Source organism: Anabrus simplex, chromosome 1 (assembly GCF_040414725.1).
Source record: "Anabrus simplex isolate iqAnaSimp1 chromosome 1, ASM4041472v1, whole genome shotgun sequence".
Lineage (NCBI taxonomy): Eukaryota > Metazoa > Arthropoda > Insecta > Orthoptera > Tettigoniidae > Anabrus > Anabrus simplex.
In genome coordinates, this window is record NC_090265.1 from 1,052,205,342 (window position 1) to 1,052,228,147 (window position 22,806).

At 38.8% G+C, this 22,806-nt stretch overlaps 1 protein-coding gene across 1 annotated transcript in view; it reads right to left on the reverse strand.

The window, feature by feature from the left end:
* Nucleotides 1-22,806, reverse strand: part of CCT3 (chaperonin containing TCP1 subunit 3) — a 172,592-nt gene that overhangs the window by 34,934 nt on the left and 114,852 nt on the right. Inside the window, exon 7 of the mRNA XM_067149609.2 lies at nt 16,300-16,458. Coding sequence (XP_067005710.2) covers nt 16,300-16,458 — 159 coding nt within the window. The remainder of the gene's footprint in view (nt 1-16,299; nt 16,459-22,806) is intronic.

A 22,806-nucleotide genomic window follows, 5' to 3' on the forward strand; every position in this document is an offset into this window, starting at 1 on the left:
AAAAGTCTGAACTGTTTTCCGTTTAAAGAATGCAGTTTTCTTCCATCTTCGGTTACACAATGCATAACTGTACACCCAACATCAGAAACTGGGTGAACAGGAGTGAGTTGCCTACCTTGACATAAAACCAGCACACCAATTTCGTGCCTCAAATTTTTTAAAAAAATATGCAAGGATTATTTGCACAAAATACAGTATAAATTACATTCAGATCATTAGCTTCTTCCCATCGCCCAACAGATTCACAAAATTTATCCACCTTCATACATCCTTCAACTCTTACTGAGATAGCTGAAGTCGCCTACAATAATCTATGGATCTTGGATACTGAAATTTGCACATTCTGAGAAAAAGAACATTCTTGAAGTTTGCTTTTACAGCTATGTTACAGTGACACCTTTGATTTTCATTGCTAGAATTTCAGTATCATCCACTTCTGTGATGCCTGTAGACAAGGTGGTCAGAAATTCACACAACTGGGACCATGATTAGACAAATGCAGTCCCAGAACAGCTGGTGGTGACCGAATGCAAGACATCACACTTTTTGAGGACAAATTAACCCATACATCAGCATTAGTCGTTGAGAAACCTTCCACATTCAGCAATCCTCTACTAGAGCCCAAAAAGAGCAGTTTTGAGAAAAAGCATTAACATTCATTTTAATAGTCTTAAGAAATCAAGGAAAGGCCTATGCTGAAAGTATTTCAATGCCACTGGGCGCTTACTCAGAAAGTATTTTGGTAGAGCTATCTGTCTCCATTTTAGGAGTGGTCTGGCCAAAACATGACTGTAGGTACAGCAGAAGTCCGTTATAGTGAGAAATACTAATATTCCGGAAATACTAATGCAGAAAAACTTACTCATTATAGCGATTCATGTTTGTGGGTTGCTGTAGTCACGTCCCAGTTCGTGAACCATGGGCAACGGCTGAGCGGCCTAGTAAGTGGTCTTGAGAGTCGGGATACCAGTTGCTATGGAATGGGAGTGGGCATCTCGGACACATTCTGAGTCATGGCCCTCCTTGTGCTCAGGTGGCTAGGACTATACAATTCACCGGTGGTCCGTAACACATTAGAGGAGAGATCCTCACTTGGACTATGTGCAAGTAGGGTAGCATCCTGCTTCATGAATTTACTGAGCTCAGAACATTTTAAGCAAGCCTCGGACCTATAGGAGTAATGGAGTCCCACTCCCATTTGACAGGTGAGGGACTCCTTGGAAATAACTTGGCGAACGAAATGGAATTTGATGGGGAGCTATCAATATTAATGGGGCTTATGGAAGAAAGAAAGAACTGGATGTGCTAGAAGTAAGTGATATTCAGGTAAGGGGAGATAATGAGGAAGAGATAGGAGATTATAAAGTGTACTTGACAGGTGTTAGAAAGGGAAGGGCAGAGTCTAGGGTAGCGCTCTTTATCAGGAATACCATTGCACGCAACATAGTTTCTGTTAGGCACGTAAATGAGTGAATGATGTGGGTAGATTTGTCAGTTGGAGGAATTAAGACAAGAATTGTGTCCGTGTATTCACCATGTGCGGGTGCAGATGAGGATGAAGTTGACAAGTTTTATGAAGCATTGAGTGACATCGTGGTCAGGGTCAACAGCAAGGATAGAATAGTGCTAATGGGCGATTTCAATGCGAAAGTTGGGAATAGAACTGAAGGATACGAAAGGGTGATTAGTAAAGTTGGGGAAGATATGGAAGCTAATGGGAATGGGAAGCGTTTGCTGGACTTCTGTGCTAGTATGGGTTTAGCTGTTACGAATACATTCTTCAAGCATAAGGCTATTCACCGCTACACATGGGAGGCTAGGGGTACCAAATCCATAATAAGACTATATCTTAAGAGACTTTGAATTCAGGAAATCTGTTAGGAATGTAAGAGTTTTTCGCAGATTTTTCGATGATAAGACCACTATCTGATCTGTAGTGAACTAAGTATCTCTAGGCCTAGGGTAGAGAAAGTGAAATCTGCCTGCAAACGAATAACAGTAGAAAATCTCCAGGACGAGGAAATTAGAAGTACATGGATATGATTAGTGAGAAGTTTCGAACAGTAGACAGTAAGCAGGTTCAGGATATAGAAAGAGAATGGGTGGCATACAGGAATGCTGTAGTAGAAACAGCAAGGGAATGCCTAGGAACAACTGTGTGTAAAGACAGGATACGGTGGAATCTTGGTGGAATGATGAAGTGAGAGCAGCCTGTAAACGTAAGAAGAAGGCATCAGAAATGGCTCCAAACAAGGGCCGAGGCAGACAGGGATTTGTACGTAGATGAAAGAAACAGAGCGAAACAAATAGTTGTTGAATCCAAAAAGAAGTCATGGGAAGATTTTGGTAATAACCTGGAAAGGCTAGGTCAAGCAGCAGGGAAACCTTTCTGGACAGTAATAATCTTAGGGAGGGAAAAAGGAAATGAACAGTGTTTTGAGTAATTCAGGTGAACTCATAATAGATCCCAGGGTATCACTGGAGAGGTGGAGGGATTATTTTGAACATCATCTCAATGTAAAAGGAAATCATCCTGGTGGTGTTGCAAACAGCCAAGCTCATGGGGAGGAGGAAAATGATGTTGGTGAAATTATACTTGAGGAAGTGGAAAGGATGGTAAATAAACTCCATTGTCGTAAGGCAGCAGGAATAGATGAAATTAGACCTGAAATGGTCAAGTATAGTGGGAAGGCAGGGATGAAATGGCTTCATAGAGTAGTAAAATTAGTGTGGAGTGTTGGTAAGGTACCTTCAGATTGGACAAAAGCAGTAATTGCACCTATCTATAAGCAGGGGAACAGGAAGGATTGCAACAACTATCGAGGTATCTCATTGATTAGTATACCAGGCAAAGTATTCACTGGCATCTTGGAAGGGAGGATGCGATCAGTCGTTGAGAGGAAGTTGGATGAAAACCAGTGTGGTTTCAGACCACAGAGAGGCTGTCAGGATCAGATTTTCAGTATGCGCCAGGTAATTGAAAAATGCTATGAGAGGAATAGGCAGTTGTGTTTATGTTTCGTAGATCTAGAGAAAGCATATGACAGGGTACCGAGGGAAAAGATGTTCACTATACTGGGGGACTATGGAATTAAAGGTAGATTATTAAAATCAATCAAAGGCATTTATGTTGACAATTGGGCTTCAGTGAGAATTGATGGTAGAATGAGTTCTCGGTTCAGGGTACTTACAGGGGTTAGACAAGGCTGTAATCTTTCACGTTTGCTGTTCGTAGTTTACATGGATCATCTGCTGAAAGGTATAAAATGACAGGGAGGGATTCACTTAGGTGGAAATGTAGTAAGCAGTTTGGCCTATGCTGACGACTTGGTCTTAATGGCAGACTGTGCCGAAAGCCTGCAGACTAATATCTTGGAACTGGAAAATAGATGCAATGAGTATGGTATGAAAATTAGCCTCTCGAAGACTAAACTGATGTCAGTAGGTAAAAAATTCAACAGAATTGAATGTCAGATTGGTGATACAAAGCTAGAACAGGTCGATAATTTCAAGTATTTAGGTTGTGTGTTCTCCCAGGATGGTAATATAGTGAGATTGAATCAAGGTGCAGTAAAGCTAATGCAGTGAGCTCGCAGTTGCGATCAGCAGTATTCTGTAAGAAGGAAGTCAGCTCCCAGACGAAACTATCTTTACATAGGTCTGTTTTCAGGCCAACTTTGTTTTACGGGAGCGAAAGTTGTGTGGACTCAGGATATCTTATTCATAAGTTAGAAGTAACAGACATGAAAGTAGCAAGAATGATTGCTGGTACAAACAGGTGGGAACAATGGCAGGAGGGTACTCAGAATGAAGAGATAAAGGCTAATTTAGGAATGAACTCGATGGATGAAGCTGTACGCATAACCCGGCTTCGGTGGTGGGGTCATGTGAGGCGAATGGAGGAGGATAGATTACCTCGGATAATAATGGACTCTGCTAAGGAGGGTAAGAGAAGTAGAGGGAGACCAAGACGACGATGGTTAGACTCAGTTTCTAACGATTTAAAAATAAGAGGTATAGAACTAAATGAGGCCACAACACTAGTTGCAAATCGAGGATTGTGGCGACGTTTAGTAAATTCTCAGAGGCTTACAGACTGAACGCTGAAAGGCATAACAGTCTATAATGATAATGTGTGTATGTATGTATATATATATATATATATATACAGCAGATTGTTATATTTGATTTTTCGTAAAAAGACTGAAAAATCACAAATATTGAAATCAATATGAGATGGCAATCAGTTTGTTCAAAACGTTTCTGTAGATGACTTTTATACTACAGCTTATTTTTAGTTACTTTTCTAATCCCAATATTACATGAATGTGCGTGTTCTATTTCATTTTTAAATATTGTAACACAGTCGAACCTCCCTTCTGCGGACTCCGTCGGTTCCGAGGAAAAATGTCCGTTCCGAGAGGTGTCCGCTGAAATAAGTTTGTAAAAATAATCGAACATTTTAACGGCAAAGAACATCCACCTTAAATAAGCATACATATCTTTATTTTTATTATTCTAAGTAATTTCTGTGTTAGTATTTCATGGAGAGTTAGTGATTTTACAGCATTTACAAAAATTAAACCTTCGTGAAGTAATCGTGAAGCTTTGTCTGTGTAAATTTAGCACGTTTTCTTAACTGCGATATTCTCAAACACAGAATAAAGTATGTTAAATGGTTCCATAGTGTTCTTGCCGTACTCGCGGTCCAGCGTGATACACAAATTCTTTATCTGTTTAAGCATATTTAGTCCCTGCTTCATTGTCAGAACTTCTCGTTCTTCTTCCGCCTCACCGTCGTCACTTTTCGTTCCTGATTCGGGCTCTGTAAAACGATAAAAAGTTTTATTCAAAATGGTCCTTTCGTACGACTAATGAAGGCTGCTATGGATAGCTAGAAATATTTACGAAGTGCAGTGAATTAAATGAAAGCTGAAAATTTAGCTTAAAAGAATTAAAAGCTGTCTATCACAAGAAGAAAATGAATGAGGAGTATAGGTGCAAACAAACATGGACCTTACGATATGTGCAACCCACAATTACTGTATAACTTGTTAACATAGAAAGCTTACCGTAACGTGCGTCCTGGAGTCAGGACTGCCAGTTGCCCTCGAGATCGTCACAGCTTCAATATCATACGTCAATCCAGCTGTCGTTGGTAAAGTCTGAAGTTCATCATATTCATTTCGAACCTCTACCTCTGCTTGTTCTTCAACTGTAGAATTAACGATGCCTCATTTTACAAAGCATTTCCTGATTGTGGTTTCACTGACTGAATTCCAGGCTGCCTTTGTCCACGAAACTGCATCGCCAACATTGATCTTCTTCATCAAATCAAAAGCTGTATCTGCTTCATCCATGTGTGCCACTAACGACCGTAAAACCCTCTTACGATAGTCTAATTTGAATGCTTGAATTATTCCTTGATCCAAAGGCTGAAGATGAGAAGTGGTATTGGGTGGAAGGAACCAGAGTTTTACATTTGAAAGCCATTTTTCTGGATGGCACGTAGCATTATCTAGCAATAAGATCACGTTACAGTTTCTGGTCTTCATCTTGGAATCCAAAGCTAGGAGCCAATTCTAGAATATTGCTGATGTCATCCATGCCTTTTTATTTGCATGCCATTCAACACCAAGACAATTTAAGTCCATGTTTTTAAAGCACCTGGGTCTCAAGGATTTACCGATTATTAGAGGATTTTCCTTTTCACCGAGTGCGTTACAACAAAACATGATGGTGATTCTTTCTTTTGACATTTTTCCCACCCTTGCAACTTTCATTCGGCAAAGTCAGTGACTTCTTCGGGATCACCCTAAAGAACAGACCAGTTTCATCAACATTCAAAACGTCTTTCAGTTCTTAACTATTCAAAATGTCTGGTAACCTATCTTTCCAATCCGCTACTTCAGTCGCAGACACATCACCACCACCTCCACAGACTGTTTTGAAACTAACGTTATGACGTTTTCTAAAACAATCTAACCAACCATTGGTAGCTACAAAATTCTCAACTTTGAGATTATTTGCGATTTCTCGAGCTTTTTCTTGTAACATTGGTCCACTCACGCACAGTTTCTTCACTCGAGCACATTTGAACCACTCATATACCGCAACGTTCACTTCTGAAAAAACTGACTCCCGCTTTCTTTTCACTCCTTGATTCCTATTTTCCTCCCACTCCTTTAAAATTTCAGTTCTATTCTTCACAATAGTGTTTATTTGAGTTTTCCCGCAGTTGAATTTTTCGTCAAGCTTTCTCACTGGAAGTCCCTAGTTACTTTCTATAATTACATATCTTCTTGCCTCGAGATCTAAACACGATCGTCCCTTGTTACTCATGTTTAACAGACAACTGAAATGCTACAGTATTTCTGTCTCACTAATTAGCGCCTGTACTGTCTTTTCCTTCTCACGTTGACTACCTGAGCTCGACCTTATCAGCGACAATCCGAGTTATGAATAGAATAATGCAAGAAGGGACGAAAATCCCCAGGTAACTTGTGAGTCAACAGTCTCTGGCAGCATTTCTGGGCAATTAGAATTCTTGGAATAGGCCTATACACCACTAGGTAGAACTGCATTTCGATGTACACTCTCTCCCCTCGCACTCGAAATAGTACAAACATTCAAAAGGGATTTCCTTATGCCTGAAGAATGGTTTTAAAAGAAAGGATAACATGTGGTCCGGCATAATAAATTGTCCTGCAAGGTGTAAAGTGTCCACTTAAGTCAAGTGGACGGGACAAATGACTATGTCCGCTGTCCAGAGTTCGAGGTGTCCGCTTAAATGAGGCCAATTTAACACTTGTCTTATTTAAAATAAAATCGGTTCCGAGGAAAATTGTCCGGATAGGTAGGTGTCCGCTGAATAAGGGTGTCCGTTAGGACAGGTTCGACTGTAGTATCACACCAGAAGCTTCTGTGGGAAAAACTTCAGCTTTCTTATTCAAGCAGAGTGACCTAATCTAACTTGACTGTATATGCATTATGAGAACATATTTCAAGCCCCAGTCAAGTAATAAAAAAATTTTTGCTATAAATTGACACAAGCACAGCCTTTCTAAAATATAATAAATTATAGTGTTATTTGCTTTTACGCCCCAATAACTACAACTAACTTCGCATTCCCAGAAGTGGCAAATATATTTTATAAATAGTAGCCTACAGTATATGAAAATGAGTACAAATAGTATAACTTTGGAAATGCTAGAACAAGTAGCAACATATTTTATGAAACATTTTCCTATTAATAATGTATGCAATTACAGTACATCCCTGGTGATTGAAGCTAACTGGGGCTGATGCTACATCTAATTGCCAAAACTCTCCCCGACTACACAGAAATAATAAATCAAAGGGTAACGCATGAATAAAGGTTAAACATGGTAGCTGCCAGAGCAGTACACTGCACCGCTGAGTGAGTTTCTCATGAGGCCACAGGGGTACAAAGTACTGCTGACAAGTGTTATGCGACTTTCCCTACTGGGCCAGTGAACCCCTGAGCTGTTGAATTCGCTATACTAGTGTACCGCTATGGCCTCTCAGCAAATCCCAGCGCGATATAATAAGAAATAAATTGACAAGAGGTTCCACCTTTTCAATACAATATATCAAGTAAATAATTTACTGTATTTAGTACGTATATTGTACACTTAAATATCTTCGAATATTGTTTTACTTCTGATTTACTATATGCAGAGTAGAAAGAAAGCTTTGACCACCGGGCATTTCTTGTCAATATATTTCTTATAATTGCACTTCAATACAGAACAAAAATGAAGTTTATAGCTTATAATTAAATCCTAGTGTGTTCGCTTTACAAATTTTAGTGCTCATTTTTTATTAAACCTACCTCCTTTTAATACCAATATGAGAGTATCTGTCCAACCAATTTAGCCATGCATTATGATATGCCAGGTTAGCTAACTCTCAAGATCAGGATTTGGGAGATGGTAGGTTTGAGTTCCACTATCAGTGAACCCGTTAATGGTTTTCTGTGGTTTCCCATTTTTACTCCATGCTTATGCTTTACCTTATCAAAAGGCCACACCAATTCCTTCCAAATCCTTGCAACCACACCTATTTCTCTAAACTGATACCTGACACTTAACCTAATAAATCTAGCATACACAAGAGCATTTCTGCATATATCGTTACCTCCACCATTTTTACACTATAGGTATTAGCAGCATTGTCAGTGACCACCACGATATATTTCAATTCAATTTCGTAAAGCAATTTTTGTCTTGTAAAACATAATAGATCAGTTTGAAATGGATGCTTCTTACCAGAATTCTCAGAGTGAAGGACCAGCGTAATTATCCTCAGAGTTTGTGAAGAAAACTGCTTAATTTTTTACAACTAAACGCTCTGATAACTGATATAACATAGAAATATCTTGCAAGTATTTCACAAACACCCTACTGTAGAGAGTGCCTTGCGACTGTAGTTTTTAAATAATTTTGATTTACATCGCACAGACACATATAGGTTTTATGGTGACTATAAGATAGGAAAGGGCTAGGAGTGGGAAGAAAGCGAACATGGCCTTAATTAAGGTAGAGCCCCACCAATTGCCTGCTATGAAAATGGGAAACTACAGAAAACCATCTTCAGGACTGCCGACAGTGGGGCTCGAACCAACTATCTCCCGAATGCAAGCCAACAGCTAAGTAACACAAACCACGCGGCCACTATGAGTACTGACAAACAACGCAAACTTCTAGTACCACTAGATTGTACCACTCTGGCCACCTAGCCAAAACCTACAGCGAACTTTTCTGTGGGACAACGGTAGTACCGCGTGCTGCTAGGAACTTTTACTGTATTTAGTACGTATATTGAACACTTAAATGAAATATCTTTGAATATTGTTTTACTTCTGATTTACTATATGCATAGTAGAAAGAAAGCTTTGACTACCGGGCATTGCTTGCTGTGCCTGCTGGCAGTCAACGTGTTAATGAATACAAAAGGGGTTAAGCAACAAGTAACCTGAATTAGATATGGGCTACCATTAACAAGTTAAACAAAAATTTAACATTTAAAGGAATTGTCTAACGTTTTGTTTAGAAACAGATTCTTGCTATTGAGCAACAATACCACAATATCAACTAAGAAGCACAGTGTCATCCAGTGTAGCTTCTACTTAATGCTTGACATAATACAATGCCAGTCCAGCACTGCTAAACCCTCGGTGTGGATCATCACTAGTACCAATTTCTTCAGGCACTTCTCAGTCATTCACTCACAATATTGGTCAAGGTTAGGAGTAAAATACAGTTGCATGCACTCTGGTCTGCAATAACGGTCAGCGTATCACAGATTCATATTTAGCAACAGCTGTTACTTGACGGAGATTATTATATACGCGCGACCTTAATTAATGAAGAGACTAGACAAGAAACAGGACATCATTAAGACAACTTCAGGATTTCAAGTTCCTTAGTATTTAAAGACAAACATATATATTTATTTCTGAATATCTGAGTGTGATTTGATAGAATCTGATGATATGATACGTGATCTTTCATGTATTAGTCCTATAGAAGAACTATTACAGTCTACACAAAAGATTTGAATTTTTACGCCATCTCTTCCCACTGGGGAAGCAATTTATGACTGCTTTAGGGATCCTGCTTCCGTCCATCCTGTTTACGTGTTCTAGCCAATTTCTCTGGTATTCATGGATGTATTCCAATTCAGGTCTGCTTTTAAGATCACTCAGCAGTTCTGTATTTCTTGTGTTCTCACTTGGTGACTCCTGCTGTTCGCCGCATGTATTTCATTTCAGATGTAGTTATTCTTCTCTCATTGCATTTTGTCAGGATCCACACTTAGATAGCCAAGTACAGGTCTTGCTAAGGTTTTGTAGATTCTTGTACTGATGTGTTTTTGAAGTAATGATGGTCTAAATAATAATAATGTTATTTGTTTTACGTCCCACTAACTACTTTTTAAGGTCTTCGGAGACGCCAATAATGATGTGGTCTAAACACTTTACTGATGATTCCCAAACATCTGATGAATTTGGAGATTTTCTTGGGTATGTCTAGTTCTTCAAAGAAAGACAGTTTGTAATCAAGGTATTTAAAATCATTTACTCTTTCCAAAATGTTATTTAAGATCTTGCTTCTTGCTGGTTCCTTGCCACAGAAAGCCATTATCTTAGTTTTCTCAGGGGATATTTCCACTGTGTACTTTTCTGAGACAAAGTTTAGGATATACATTGTCCACCGTAAATCATCATCTGAGGTCGCGATCAGCACCAAGTCATCTGTGAATAATATTGTGTCCAGCTGTAGATTTCTGTTAAATTCTCATATAAGAGCGTTCATATAGATTATGAACAGGAGAGGGGAAAGACTGCAACCCTGTCTTACTCCTGTGTTTATTGTTTTCCACTGTGATAATTTATCATTGACCTTTACGGAAATCAGGTTAAGTTTGTAAAGGTTACTTATGTTCTGTTACATCTGTTGTGGGGTGTGATCGGATATTAAAGTATCAAGTATAGTATTACAGTTTACTTTGTCAAAAGCTTTTTTGAAGTCCACAAAAGCAATGTGTGTTTCTACATTAAATTTCATGTGTTTTTCTAGAACAATTTTCATCGTGAAATATTCATCACAGCAAGACCTATTTCTGAAGCCGAATTGTTCCTCCCCAGAATGTTCTCATAGTGTTTGTATAGTTCATTTTTTATGATATTTTTAATGATACTGGCATATATTTTATAACCAGAATTTAATAAACATATGCCTCTGCAGTTTACACAGTCATTTTTATTGACTTTCTTGAAAATGGGTATAACTATTGCTTTATTCCAGTTTTCAGGTGGATCTTTTCCTTTCCAAATTCTATTTAGGAAATGGATGAATCTTTCTTGGAAAGATTCACATGAATATTTGAATAACTCCAAATGTAAGCCATCTTCTCCAGGTGTTTTATTGCACTTTAGTGTTGTCAGGACTTCAACTAGTTCTGCCACTGTAATGTGTTCGATGTGTGGATTGTGTTTGAATAGGTGATACATTCCATGATCATAAATTTTGAAAGTGATTTGTCCAAGTGTTGCAGGAGATTGCAATGATTCTGAGTGTGTCTTTAGTTTCCCTACTTAAATTTTTCAAAATTTTGTAAGTCTGTGGTTAAGGTCTGGTTATGTCATTTTCTAAATGGGATACAAATTCTTCCCAGTTCCTCCTATGGTATTTGCATGCTTCTCTCTTTGCAATTGCTCGCTTTCTGTGGTATATTTTATCCTCATCTTTCTTGGTACATAAGCAATTCCTGAAGGCCTTCTGTTTGTCTTCGATAATTTCATTGATGTTATCATCCCAAATTCTGAGTCCCCTGTTCCTGTGCCACTTCGTTTTTGTGCCAAGACTCTTTGGCTGCCTGTTTTAGGAAGGTTGTTAGGCGTTTCCATTCCTCTTCAACATTTTCTACCGTTACAGTTAATTGGGTTAATTCAGCCAGTCGTCGTCGGTTGTTGAGCCATCTAATACTAGAATTATGAAGAAGTTTCACTTTGTAGATAGAAGTTGTATTTGATTTTGTTGGTTTCTTCATCTTGCTGTGCATCAAGGTTTTATTCTAATGGGACAAATTAATAGGTAGTGATCTGTTTCTAACTCTGGGCCTTGAAAAACTGTTGTATCTAATACCATCTCTGCTAGTTTGATATCACAAATACCATGATCTAGTATTGATCTGGTGCCTCTTGCCTCCCATATGTATTTATGGCTGTCTCTGTGATTGAAAAAAACCTGTAACTGATTGTAAGCGGAGGAGTCTATTAATATAATCCCGTTGTTGTTACAGACTTGTTCACCAAATGTGCCAATTGACTGTCTACTTTCGCATTACCAACTCTTGCATTGAAGTCACCCATCAATAAGAGATAATCATTCGTATTAATTTTATTCAAAACCTGTTGCAGTTTATTGTAGAAATCTTCATTTTTGTCTTCACCTTCTACTGGGGTGTACACTTCAATTACAGACAGGTATCCCCCTAGACATTTTCAGACATATCTCTGTTATTCATTCATTTCAGAAACTGCAATCTGTAATGGCAGACTTGAACAGTTTATGTATCACAATCGTTATTCCTGCTTGTGCTTGATTTTTGGAAGTTTCGAAAACTGTAGGTAATTTTGTGTCTGTTTTATACCATGTAGTATTGGTCTCTGATATTAATTATAAGCTATAAATTTCATTTTTGTTACGTACTGAAGTGCAATTATAAGAATAAATTGACACAGTGCTTGTTCCCTGCCCACTCCTTTGTTACATGGCTTGCCTGCTTCTTCCAGATTGTTCTACATCAGACATTAGAGATTTACTTCTTTGCCTGAGGACCTACGTGCTTTAAGACATCATATCATGACAAGAAGATCGTAACCATAAATTTTGTTATTATATGTAATTGTCTTTGTTATACATCATATGTTTTAGTTATCACATAATCTGTTAAATTTATTTGGCTGAAGATGGCCACTAAGTGGCTGAAACTAGTCCCAAGACTTATGTAATATTTATATGACATATTGTATTGAAAATTTATTACATGATATTACGGCGACAGATTTCTTTTTTTTTTTTTTGGTGCCAAAATGTCGCCTAGCCGTTCCTCTTTACAAGCTATATCTTGTACATTCAATGTGGCAACCTTCAGGATGTTTTCTTTGTTTCATTCATTAGCCTTATTCAAGTTGTAATACTTCTGTTCAAACTCAAGTGTGGAAGGATTCCAAGGATGCTCCAACTCATTCTTATTGCAAATACTGAGACTCCCCAGAACCCTAGGTCCCGATGCATTGCATAACGCAATAGTGAATTACTCTTCAGAGCTACCACCTGGGGTAGTGCTTTATTAAGCGGTTTTTCCATTCTGCAATTGTGACTTTAATAGCCTTGAAAGCAAGGAAACGTCCACCCAACCAGCTGCTGGCAAGGAGGAGGTAAGTCCAGTGGTGGGTCAGTCACCTTTTAGCTTCTGAACCAGCAGCATGGTACTGCATTTCCTCAGTACCGAGATGGAATGGTTATACCGCCATGAGTCGGTTCCCAGAGCCTCATCAGTAAAAGCAGGTTACTGCACCATGGGAAGGCGAGGTTGAGATTTGGGTAGGAGAGGTTATGGAATGCACATCACTAAACTCCTTTCTTTTGCAGGTGTAATACTGTTACCATGTTTTCTCTCTTTAACATAGTTTTAAAATTTACTAGCTGTCACCTGTGGCTTCGCTCTAGTGGAATTCATAATTTGACAAATGTATCCGTTCCTTGGTACTGCACTAAGACATTATCTGAAAATCGCTAAAGTATAAAAACTCACCTTACAACAGAGTTTCATTTACCCCAGAACCTCTCTGAAAAAGTTTGTGGTACTGCTCTTTGGAGCTAATATGACCAGGCTACTGGCAGAGCTAATTCTGGAGTATGTAACATGGAACATTACATGTGATAAACAGTCCTCTCTGAAGTCGCAGGGGGGGGGGGGGGGGGACAACATTATTTTTAAAGGAGATTCCAAATACCAATTTTCAAGTCTGTAAAAACTTTTTTTAGATATACTGTAGATATACTCATTTTAAAAATTCACCTGCTTTTTCAATTCTTTACACCCCCTTAAGTGGATTTACCAAAAACAAAAAATCATCATCAATGCCCCACGAAAAAATATGTGTATTTTTAAAGGAGATTCCAAATACCTGTTTTAATGTCTGTAAAATCTTCCATTTTTTGAGATATAAGTGTCCACATGAAAATAACTGAACTACTCCACTTCTTTTTACCCCCCCCCCCCCACATTGTTGATTTCAGGAGAAAAAAAAGAAGTGTCTCTTATTATTCAAGCAGATTACAAATACCAATTTTCATGTCTGTAACATGTTAAATTTATACGAAAAACTCATTTTAAAAATTCACCCACTTTTTCAATTATTCTCACCCTCTTAAGTTGATTTTTCGAAAAAAAAAATATACACGTTTATTTTCAAAAGGAGATTCCAAGTACCAGTTTTCACGTCTGTAACATCTTCAATTTTTGAGATACATGTATGCTCGTAAAAGGAATTCAAATTCTTCACTTCTTTTCACCCCCCCCCCCCAAGAAGTGGACTTTCCGTAAATAAAAATATGCGTTTCTTTTTTTTTGAAGGAGTTTCCGGATATCAATGTTCATGCCTGTAACATCTTCAGTTTTTGAGATAAATGTATCCTCATACAAAGAATTCAACTCCACTTCTTTTCACCCACTCCCCCATTAAGTGGTATTTCTGTAAACAAAAATACATCTAGGTTTATTTTTAAAGGAGATGCCAAATACCAATTTTCACACCTTTAAACAGTTCAGTTTTTGGGATGTGGATAATACTCGTTTAAAAAATTCATTTCCTCTTTTAAGCCCCTTAGCGAAGGAATATCCAAAAATCCTTCCTTACTGAGCATCTACACTGTAATCTAAACGTATCCCCAAAATTTAATTTCTTTATGTCCAGTAGTTTTGGCTCGGAGATGATGAATCAGTCAGTCAGTCCATGTTATTTTATATATATTTACTCAAAAGATAGTTTCGGCAGACTGAAGAGCCTTAACAGTTATAATAATAATAATAATAATAATAATAATAATAATAATAATAATAATAATAATAATAATAATAATAATAATAATAATAACAACAACAATAACAACACAGTTGAACCATTAGTCATTAGCCATTAGTCTTGTCCACTTGTCCTAAGCGGACACTTTACATGTTCCGAGAATCTTCCTTTACACAAGGCTATGTCATTCTTTCTTTAGTATCATTCTGCAGACATAATAGAATTCCTTTTGAATATTTGAACTACTTAGAGTCCAAGGAAAAGAAATGAAACTTACACAGGAATGCTGAAATAGCTGTGAAATTAATTGTTCTGTACAGGGGTCTTTCCAAACCTTTTGTTAGGGTCATCTTGTGTTCTAATTAGTGTACATTCTGAGAATTCTAGTGGCCCAGGAATGCTACCAGTGACTGCTTACTCAAAAATTACCAAGGGATTTTCCAGCATATCCAGCATCATTCTATTCATAATTCAGATTGTCACGGATAAGGTTGAGGTCAGGTGGTAAACTTTACAAGGAAGAGACTTTCATGAGCCGATTATTAAGGCAGAAATACCGTAGCATTTCAATTGCCCAGTAAACATGAATAGAAAGGATGAGTGTTTAGATCTCAAGACAAGAAAAAAAGTAGTGCAAACGGACTTTCAGTGAGAAAAGCTCCCTGAAAAATTAAACTGCAGGGCAACACAACCAAAAAGAGCATTTCCTAGTGTTTCCAATGTGTTCAAGCAAAGAAACTGAGCGAGTGGGGCAATGTTACAAGAAAAACCATGAGAAACCGCAAATAACCTGAACGTTGAAGTTAACTGAATAAAGAATTTGTGTCATATTGGGTTGTTATTCCCTTTTTGAGAATTTGCAGTTAAGAAAAAAGGGCTAAATTTGTACGCCCAGCTGAATGATTACTTCCCAAAGCTGTAATGAATGTAAAGGCAGTAAAATCACTTATAGGCCTAATATCTCCCAGGCAAATATTTAGTGCCAACTATTTACAATAATTACAATAAAGATGTATGCTTATATTTACGGTAAATGTTCTCTGCTGTTAAAATGTTCGATTAATTTTTGCAACCTTGTTTTAGTGGACACCTCTCATAATGGACATTTTCCATGGACAGTGTCTGCAGGACAGAGGTTCAACTGTAATAATAATAATAATAATAATAATAATAATAATAATAATAATAACAACAATTTTAAAAAAGGACACATCATTCTATTTTAACAGTTTCTTTTTCAAGTATAATACTGTTACAATAAGTTTTCTTTTAGAGGTAGTTTATAAATTTATTACTCAAAATTAGCTTCGGCAGACTGGATAACTCAACAGTTATAAATTAACAGAGTCGAAACTGAAAAGAGATGGCTTCAGATATTACAAAATACTGTGACATTCTCGCTAGCATACACTCGTTCACCTTCACATCTGCACGTAAGGCATGTTTAATACGTGAAATCTTCAAACAAAGAAACTTCATTCTGAGCTTTTAATAAAATATTTATTGTCATAAGTCATCAAGTTACTGTTGTGATTATTTCTTTACAAACACTTTCAGATCTGCAAATTGCTTACGTAAGAAAAGATGGTGTTGGTGACGAGCAGTGTTATCTTAAGTCCTAAATTTTTTGAATCCATGCAAGTGAAAGAACAAGAATTCCATGATAAATTGAAACATACCTTCAGGAGAAAATGCTGTGCTAAATCTGAGATTCCTTTTTCGGTGAAGACTACATCAGGTTTCACTGCTATTACATCAGCACAAACTTTTTCAATATATTCTTCTTCCAATTGCAAGATTCGAGTGAAATCAGTATCCTTCATAATCTCAACATTGGTCTGAAAACAACAACAACAATAATGATGATAATAATAATAATAATATCAAGAACTATCTTTTCATATTCTAAGATTAAACCAATTATTTATATTTGGCTTTTACTCATCAAGAATGTATACACAGCAACAAAGATCAAAGCAATTTTATTAGGAATGCTCTGCCAGAGAAGAATCGCCAATCATATAAAAATCAGTTTTTGATATTAAACAGTATTGGATACAATATGAAAGAAATTCTATTTAAATGGGTCTGAGTGACAGGGAAATGTAAATTTTAGTCTGCAACAATTCACTTCCAACATAAAACTATCCTATTCTCTTCTCCATCCAGTTCTAAATCCACTGATGCATTGGGGATTTGATAGGTGTTGTTTTATTCTCTTCCATCACTGCAGAATCACTGTTTACTTGCTCAATAACACTTTTAGTAATATCAGATATTTCCAATCCTCTTTATCCTCTACCAAGAAGGGTGCATTCTTTAGTCTTCCTCAAGATATTTGAAAGACACCGTGGTAACTAGCATTCGTTCCAAGAACAAGATGTCCATACTTTATACATGGCCTTTGGATACAGCAGAACCTTGTTAAACCATCCCATCTGGGATTTTTCAAGTATTGTTGCTTTCCTTTCTTACCAAGCCTTACCAATTGTGTAAATAGCATCCTTTATATTAAAAGATTCTTGTCTCAGACAGGTTGGTGCCTTCTTCAGTCTCCTCCCAAATGGATGCAACGTATTTCCAAAGATATCTCCTCTCCAGCCATTCAATTACCTCTTCATCCATGGGTTTGATCAGAGAAGTGATGTTGGAAGGTAGAAATGCCTTCACTTCAAGAACTCGGAAGGGAAGTTGGTTACCTATAACCGTGAGAACATACAACTTCTGCCACACTACTTCGACCAGTTACTCAACTGCGAAGAGCCCAAGGAAAGACTACTTGTAGTACACATAGTAGATCTCTGCCTCCCATCTGAACCACCTACACTTCAGCAAATATTTACCAACATCAACTGCCTCAAGAATAATAAGACACCCGGGAAAAACGGCATCATTGCGGAAGCACTTAAAGCAGGCGGAACTACAATCACAGAAGAAATACACCAGATCCTAGTTGACTGCTGGGAGACTGGCAGGATACCTGATGAATGAAAGACAGCTCTAATACACCCACTGTACAAGAAAGGCGACAGAAGAGATGTCAACAACTATCGGGAAATGTTGTTGCCAATAGCCTACTAAGTTCTGTCTAGGATTCTACAGGACAATGTGGAGAGCCAGTGTGGTCACACAACTGGTGAATATCAGGGAGGATTTAGGCATAGATGATCCTGCACCGAGCAGATCTTCAACCTAAAAACTATTCTACAATTAAAACATCTGAGGGGCGTGCATATCACCGTGGTATTTCTCAACTTCACAAAGGCTTATGACTCTATTGACCACCAGACACTCTTCTCAGTACTGTGAGAAAGAGGAGTGGATTACAGCACACACAGCATCAGCGAACACTCTCTCGCAGAGACTTCCTAGAAGGTAAAATTCAGAGAACCGTCTCGGAGTTTCAAGATCACAACTGGTGTGAGACAAAGAGATGGCCTCACACCTATTCTCTTCAATTTGGTGCTCGACAAAGTCATAACAAACTGGGAACATACACAGAGCAATCTCTGAATCAAACCAGTTACCATTGGAGCCGGAACAAGGAAGATCGAGATCTGGAGCCTGATCTTTGCATACGACATCGCGATCCTACCCAACAACTCTAAGGATGCTGAAAATGCTGCTCAATCCCTACACTAGACAGCGGCAAAGACAGAACTACAAACATCATACAAGACCAAGTACTTCAAGAGTAAGCACTCAGGCAAACCCCTTTGCCGACCATCTATGGAAAGATAGGAAAAGTCAATCTATTCCCGTATCTTGGCAAACGGGTCCACCCCAATGGTAGAGACGGAACCTCCATCTTCGACAGATGTGCCAAACTCAACGCAGCACACCAACTGTCACAAAACCATTACAACAAGAAGCGCATTCCAAAGAATGCAAAAATATGCCATTACAATACTGTTGTCACATCCCAGTTCTTACATGCTGGAGAGACCTTACTGATGAACAGGAAAGGCACCATGGACAACCTGAAAGACATACAGTACATCTGGAAAATTCATGAGCCAAGAGTGCTCCTGGATAGAACCTACCAACTGAAAGAGAACTCTGAACTGTACCGACGTTTGGAAACAGCTAACATTATCATGCGACAACGACAGCTGAAGTTTTACGGGCACCTGTCGAGAATGGACAACGGCAGATTTACGAAGAAGATCTTTTAACTCATCCAAAGCAACAAGACCGGGCAAGTTGGCCGTGCGCGTAGAGGCGTGCGGCTGTGAGCTTGCATCCGGGAAATAGTACGTTCGAATCCCACTATCGGCAGCCCTGAAGATGGTTTTCCGTGGTTTCCCATTTTCACACCAGGCAAATGCTGGGGCTGTACCTTAATTAAGGCCACGGCCGATTCCTTCCAACTCCTAGGCCTTTCCTATCCCATCGTCGCCATACGACCTGTCTGTGTCGGTGCGACGTAAAGCCCCTAGCAAAAAAAAAAAACCAGCTACAAGACTAAGCATGTGGCCTCAATGAATTACAAAAAGGATTTAGCTTCTGTTGGAATTTCTGGTACTGATGTCTCAGATTGCCCTAAATTTTGTAAATTGGTAAATTCGTAATGTCCTCTACCAAAAGTTGTTAAATCTCGCTAACCTCTTTCACAGGAAAGAAAGGAAAAAAACTAGTAGCAGGACTCAAAAGAGGTATTGGGAACGACAGCAAGCATCCAAATATACCTAGTCACAAGCGCTGCCTTGTGGGCTTAAATCAATAATAATAATAATAATAATAATAATAATATTGTTATTGGTTTTACGTCCCGCTAACTACTTTTACAGTTTTTGAGATGCCAAGGTGTCAGAATTTAGTCCCACAGGAGTTTTTATGTGCCAGTAAATCTACTGACATAGGCTGATGTATTTCAGCACCTTCAAATACCACCGCACTGAGCCAGGATTGAACCTGCCAAATTGGGGTAGACCCATGACATCTGTTGAAGAACCGAGGAAATTACGCTATGAAATATGAACATGTTGAACATTCAACAGCGCCACTACAGCAGGGACCTAAGTGTCTAATATTTGACAGGAGCCAGTTCTAGAGTTAATGATAACCGGTACAGTGAAACCTCGGAATGCGAGTAACTTGGTCTATGAGTGTTTTGCAAGACAAGCAAACATTTTAAATAAATTGTAACTTGATAAGCGAGTGAGGTTCCGCAATACGAGCGTCACGTGACTATCTTTTCCCCTCCCCTGTTCGTTTGTTGAATGCATGAACGAGGTCTTTGGTCTTGTAGTGAAGAAATACTTTTCAGAAAATAATCTGCCACTCAAAGTCTTGCTGGTTATGCTCCTCAAGGCCTGGAGGATGACTTCTGGAGGAATTCAAGTTCGTTAAGCTAAAGTTGCTTCCTCCCAACACTACTCCACTACTTCTCTGCATTGGACCGTGTTTTGCACAATACTGCATTGGAATTATATACAGGTAATAACGATATTTGCATTATTAACCCATGGGTTAGAGAACTGTTTCCAGTTATACTATTCTATTATGCTTGCATCAATATCCCCCCTATGACTTGAAACAATTTCAGCAGTATTACACTCGTCAACATTGCCTTGGTGGTAGATTATATCTTTTCTCTTCCTCAACGTCGCTGGATGTGCTCTCCTCCTCTTGACCGGATCGTGCATGTCAGGAGTCTGTGTCGCCTCGCTGCCAGCCTCTTGTTCGGTGGTAGTCAATGTGTTCTCCTCCTCATGACCAGATTGTGCTCTATCATTAGTAGCCTCTCCTCCAGGTGGACCCGTGGCAGTACCAGGCTTATTCTGTATACGCAGTGGTTGGGTGACTCGCCACAACCCCGATGCGTGGATCTTGACACGAGGGTTGGTCTTTAGTAAGTAGACCCCATGGCTCAGCTGCACTTGGTCTGGTAGGAAGATCTGGGTCTCTTCGACATCTTGAGCCTTGGATCTCTTCTGGGCCAAAGCTTGCTTTTCCTTGATGTCCTGCTGCTGCTTATGCTGCCACTCTGCTAGGGAAACAGATGCATCATCTTGATTAGAAGTTGGTGGTGGACGAATCTCCCAATCCCCGGTGGCATATAGCTGTCGGCCAAGGAACCGCTCCGCTGGGGAATAGCCAGTGACACAGTTGATGTGTCGTTGCAGGGCAAAGAGTGACTGCGGTATCTGACGGTACCATAGTCGATGTTCCTTGTCTATAAGGTGGAGCCGTAGCATCCCTTTTTAGGTCCTGATTCCATCGCTATGTTGGAATGGCCCTTGGGTTGTAGGTAGAGGTGGTCCAGTGCACCACACCCCATTCAGTCATCATTTGCTGCCACTTCCTTGACGTGAACTGACCACCATTGTCTGACAGACTGCGCGGATAACCGTAGCGACTGAATACTTCATCTTGTAGAAGATTGGTGATGCATCCCGTCGTGGCTTCTGGTATCGGAAAGGCCTCAATCCATCTTGTGAAGAGGTCGGTGATTACTAGCAGTCCTGTTTTACCCCTTTGTGTTCTAGGGTAAGGACCCATCAAGTTCAAGGCTATGACCTCCCAAGGGCGTTGCAGCCATCTTCCTCACTGACTGGAATCTGCCTTCCTGTTGCTCACCTTGGTGCAGGCGCAGATGTAGCACCCTTTTCATAATGAAGGATGTCTTTCCACATGTTCACGCAGAAGAATCTCCGTCGGATAGACTGATATGTCTCTTCACCTCCTGGATGTCTGGCTTCAGTTGACGCAAATGTGATAAACTGATATAACTTGAAAACAATATTCTCTCACCCATGGGTAAATGTATCGAGATCAAATTATTATTATTTTATGATTATTATTACTTGTAATGTATGGCTATGAAGTGTTTACATCCATTTAGTATTATTTATGTAGTCGGATGATTGCACTGTTTGCGAGGTAACGTCATGAAACATGTACTCTATATAGACATAGGAGTTCAGTTAATTTAAAAACCTGTATATAATTTATTATTACCAGCATATCTGTGGCTTGGTTCTAAAAGGGCCAATGTCAAAAAAAATCTGTTTTTGAGCTATGAGCATTTGAAGTTTTGCTTATAGTTTTCCAATTATTTTTTTAAACAAGTAACATTAAATAACTTTATACTTTCTTTGTGGAAGTCACCTTATTAAACGCTAATTTTTCCTATCGTATTCTTTAAAAATTGCCAGGTCTCTAATCTTTATTGGTAAACTAACATTATTGGCAAGGGCTTATTTAATTAGACGTTAACTGTTTGTTTAGTACTTAACAGAGACATTGGCCCTCTTAACATGTTGCAAGCCAGGATAAAACGCGTTTGTATCAGTTAATATCTAATTTCGATAAAAAATGACATTGGCCCCTTTAGAACCAAGCCACAGATATATGATGTGTAATCCACTACACTATTGTGTAACACACTTGTGACATCCAGAATGTCATATCTTTCACTAGATGATGGTAGAATATTCTGTACATTATATCCATGTACTAAGCACTCCAGAATCTACGAGAAGGTATTTTGTAACATATCCTTCTAGAAGCCTGGCCAGGCACATATATAAGGTGGTCGTCTTGATGGTAGAAACAAATTATTGTTTAGCAAGAGTCATGGTTTAACAGGAGTTGTTCTCATCAGATGTGTGCAGTGCTAACGAGTGTTTGAAGTACGTGAACTGGTTTAGTAAAGTTGGTAGTTGACATGCAGTGGTTGCAGTCTCCATGTACTTCATGATAGGCAGTAGTTAGAAATGGTGGTTTGTTGATGTTTTCAGAGTGAAGTGTTTTGTTTCGACTGCAGTGATTTAGGTTATGTGTATTTAATTTGTGAATAATTATGAATAATTATGAATAAATCCGTGTACGCAAGTTGACAGCATTTAGTATATGTCATAGTGGATACTTTACAGTGCTGTCGTGGAACTTCTCACGGATGTTCATCGAGTGCTGTCTAGGGATCACCACTACTGCAGGCGTGTCGGAGAGGTGCGATCTGTACATTAAGAGTCCTCCATCACATCTTGAATTCTCTCGGAACGAGTTAACTATCTGTGTTCTGTCTCGTAATCCACTGTCATGGTTCTACAGGGCTTGTCTTGTTCTTGCCATTGCTTGATTACTCCCAGATTAAGTTCCTTCTTGATGATCATAAGGACAGGTTCATTGGGTTCGCTCTGGTGATTTTGTGGAAACTCCCTCTCGACAGTGGTGCTCCT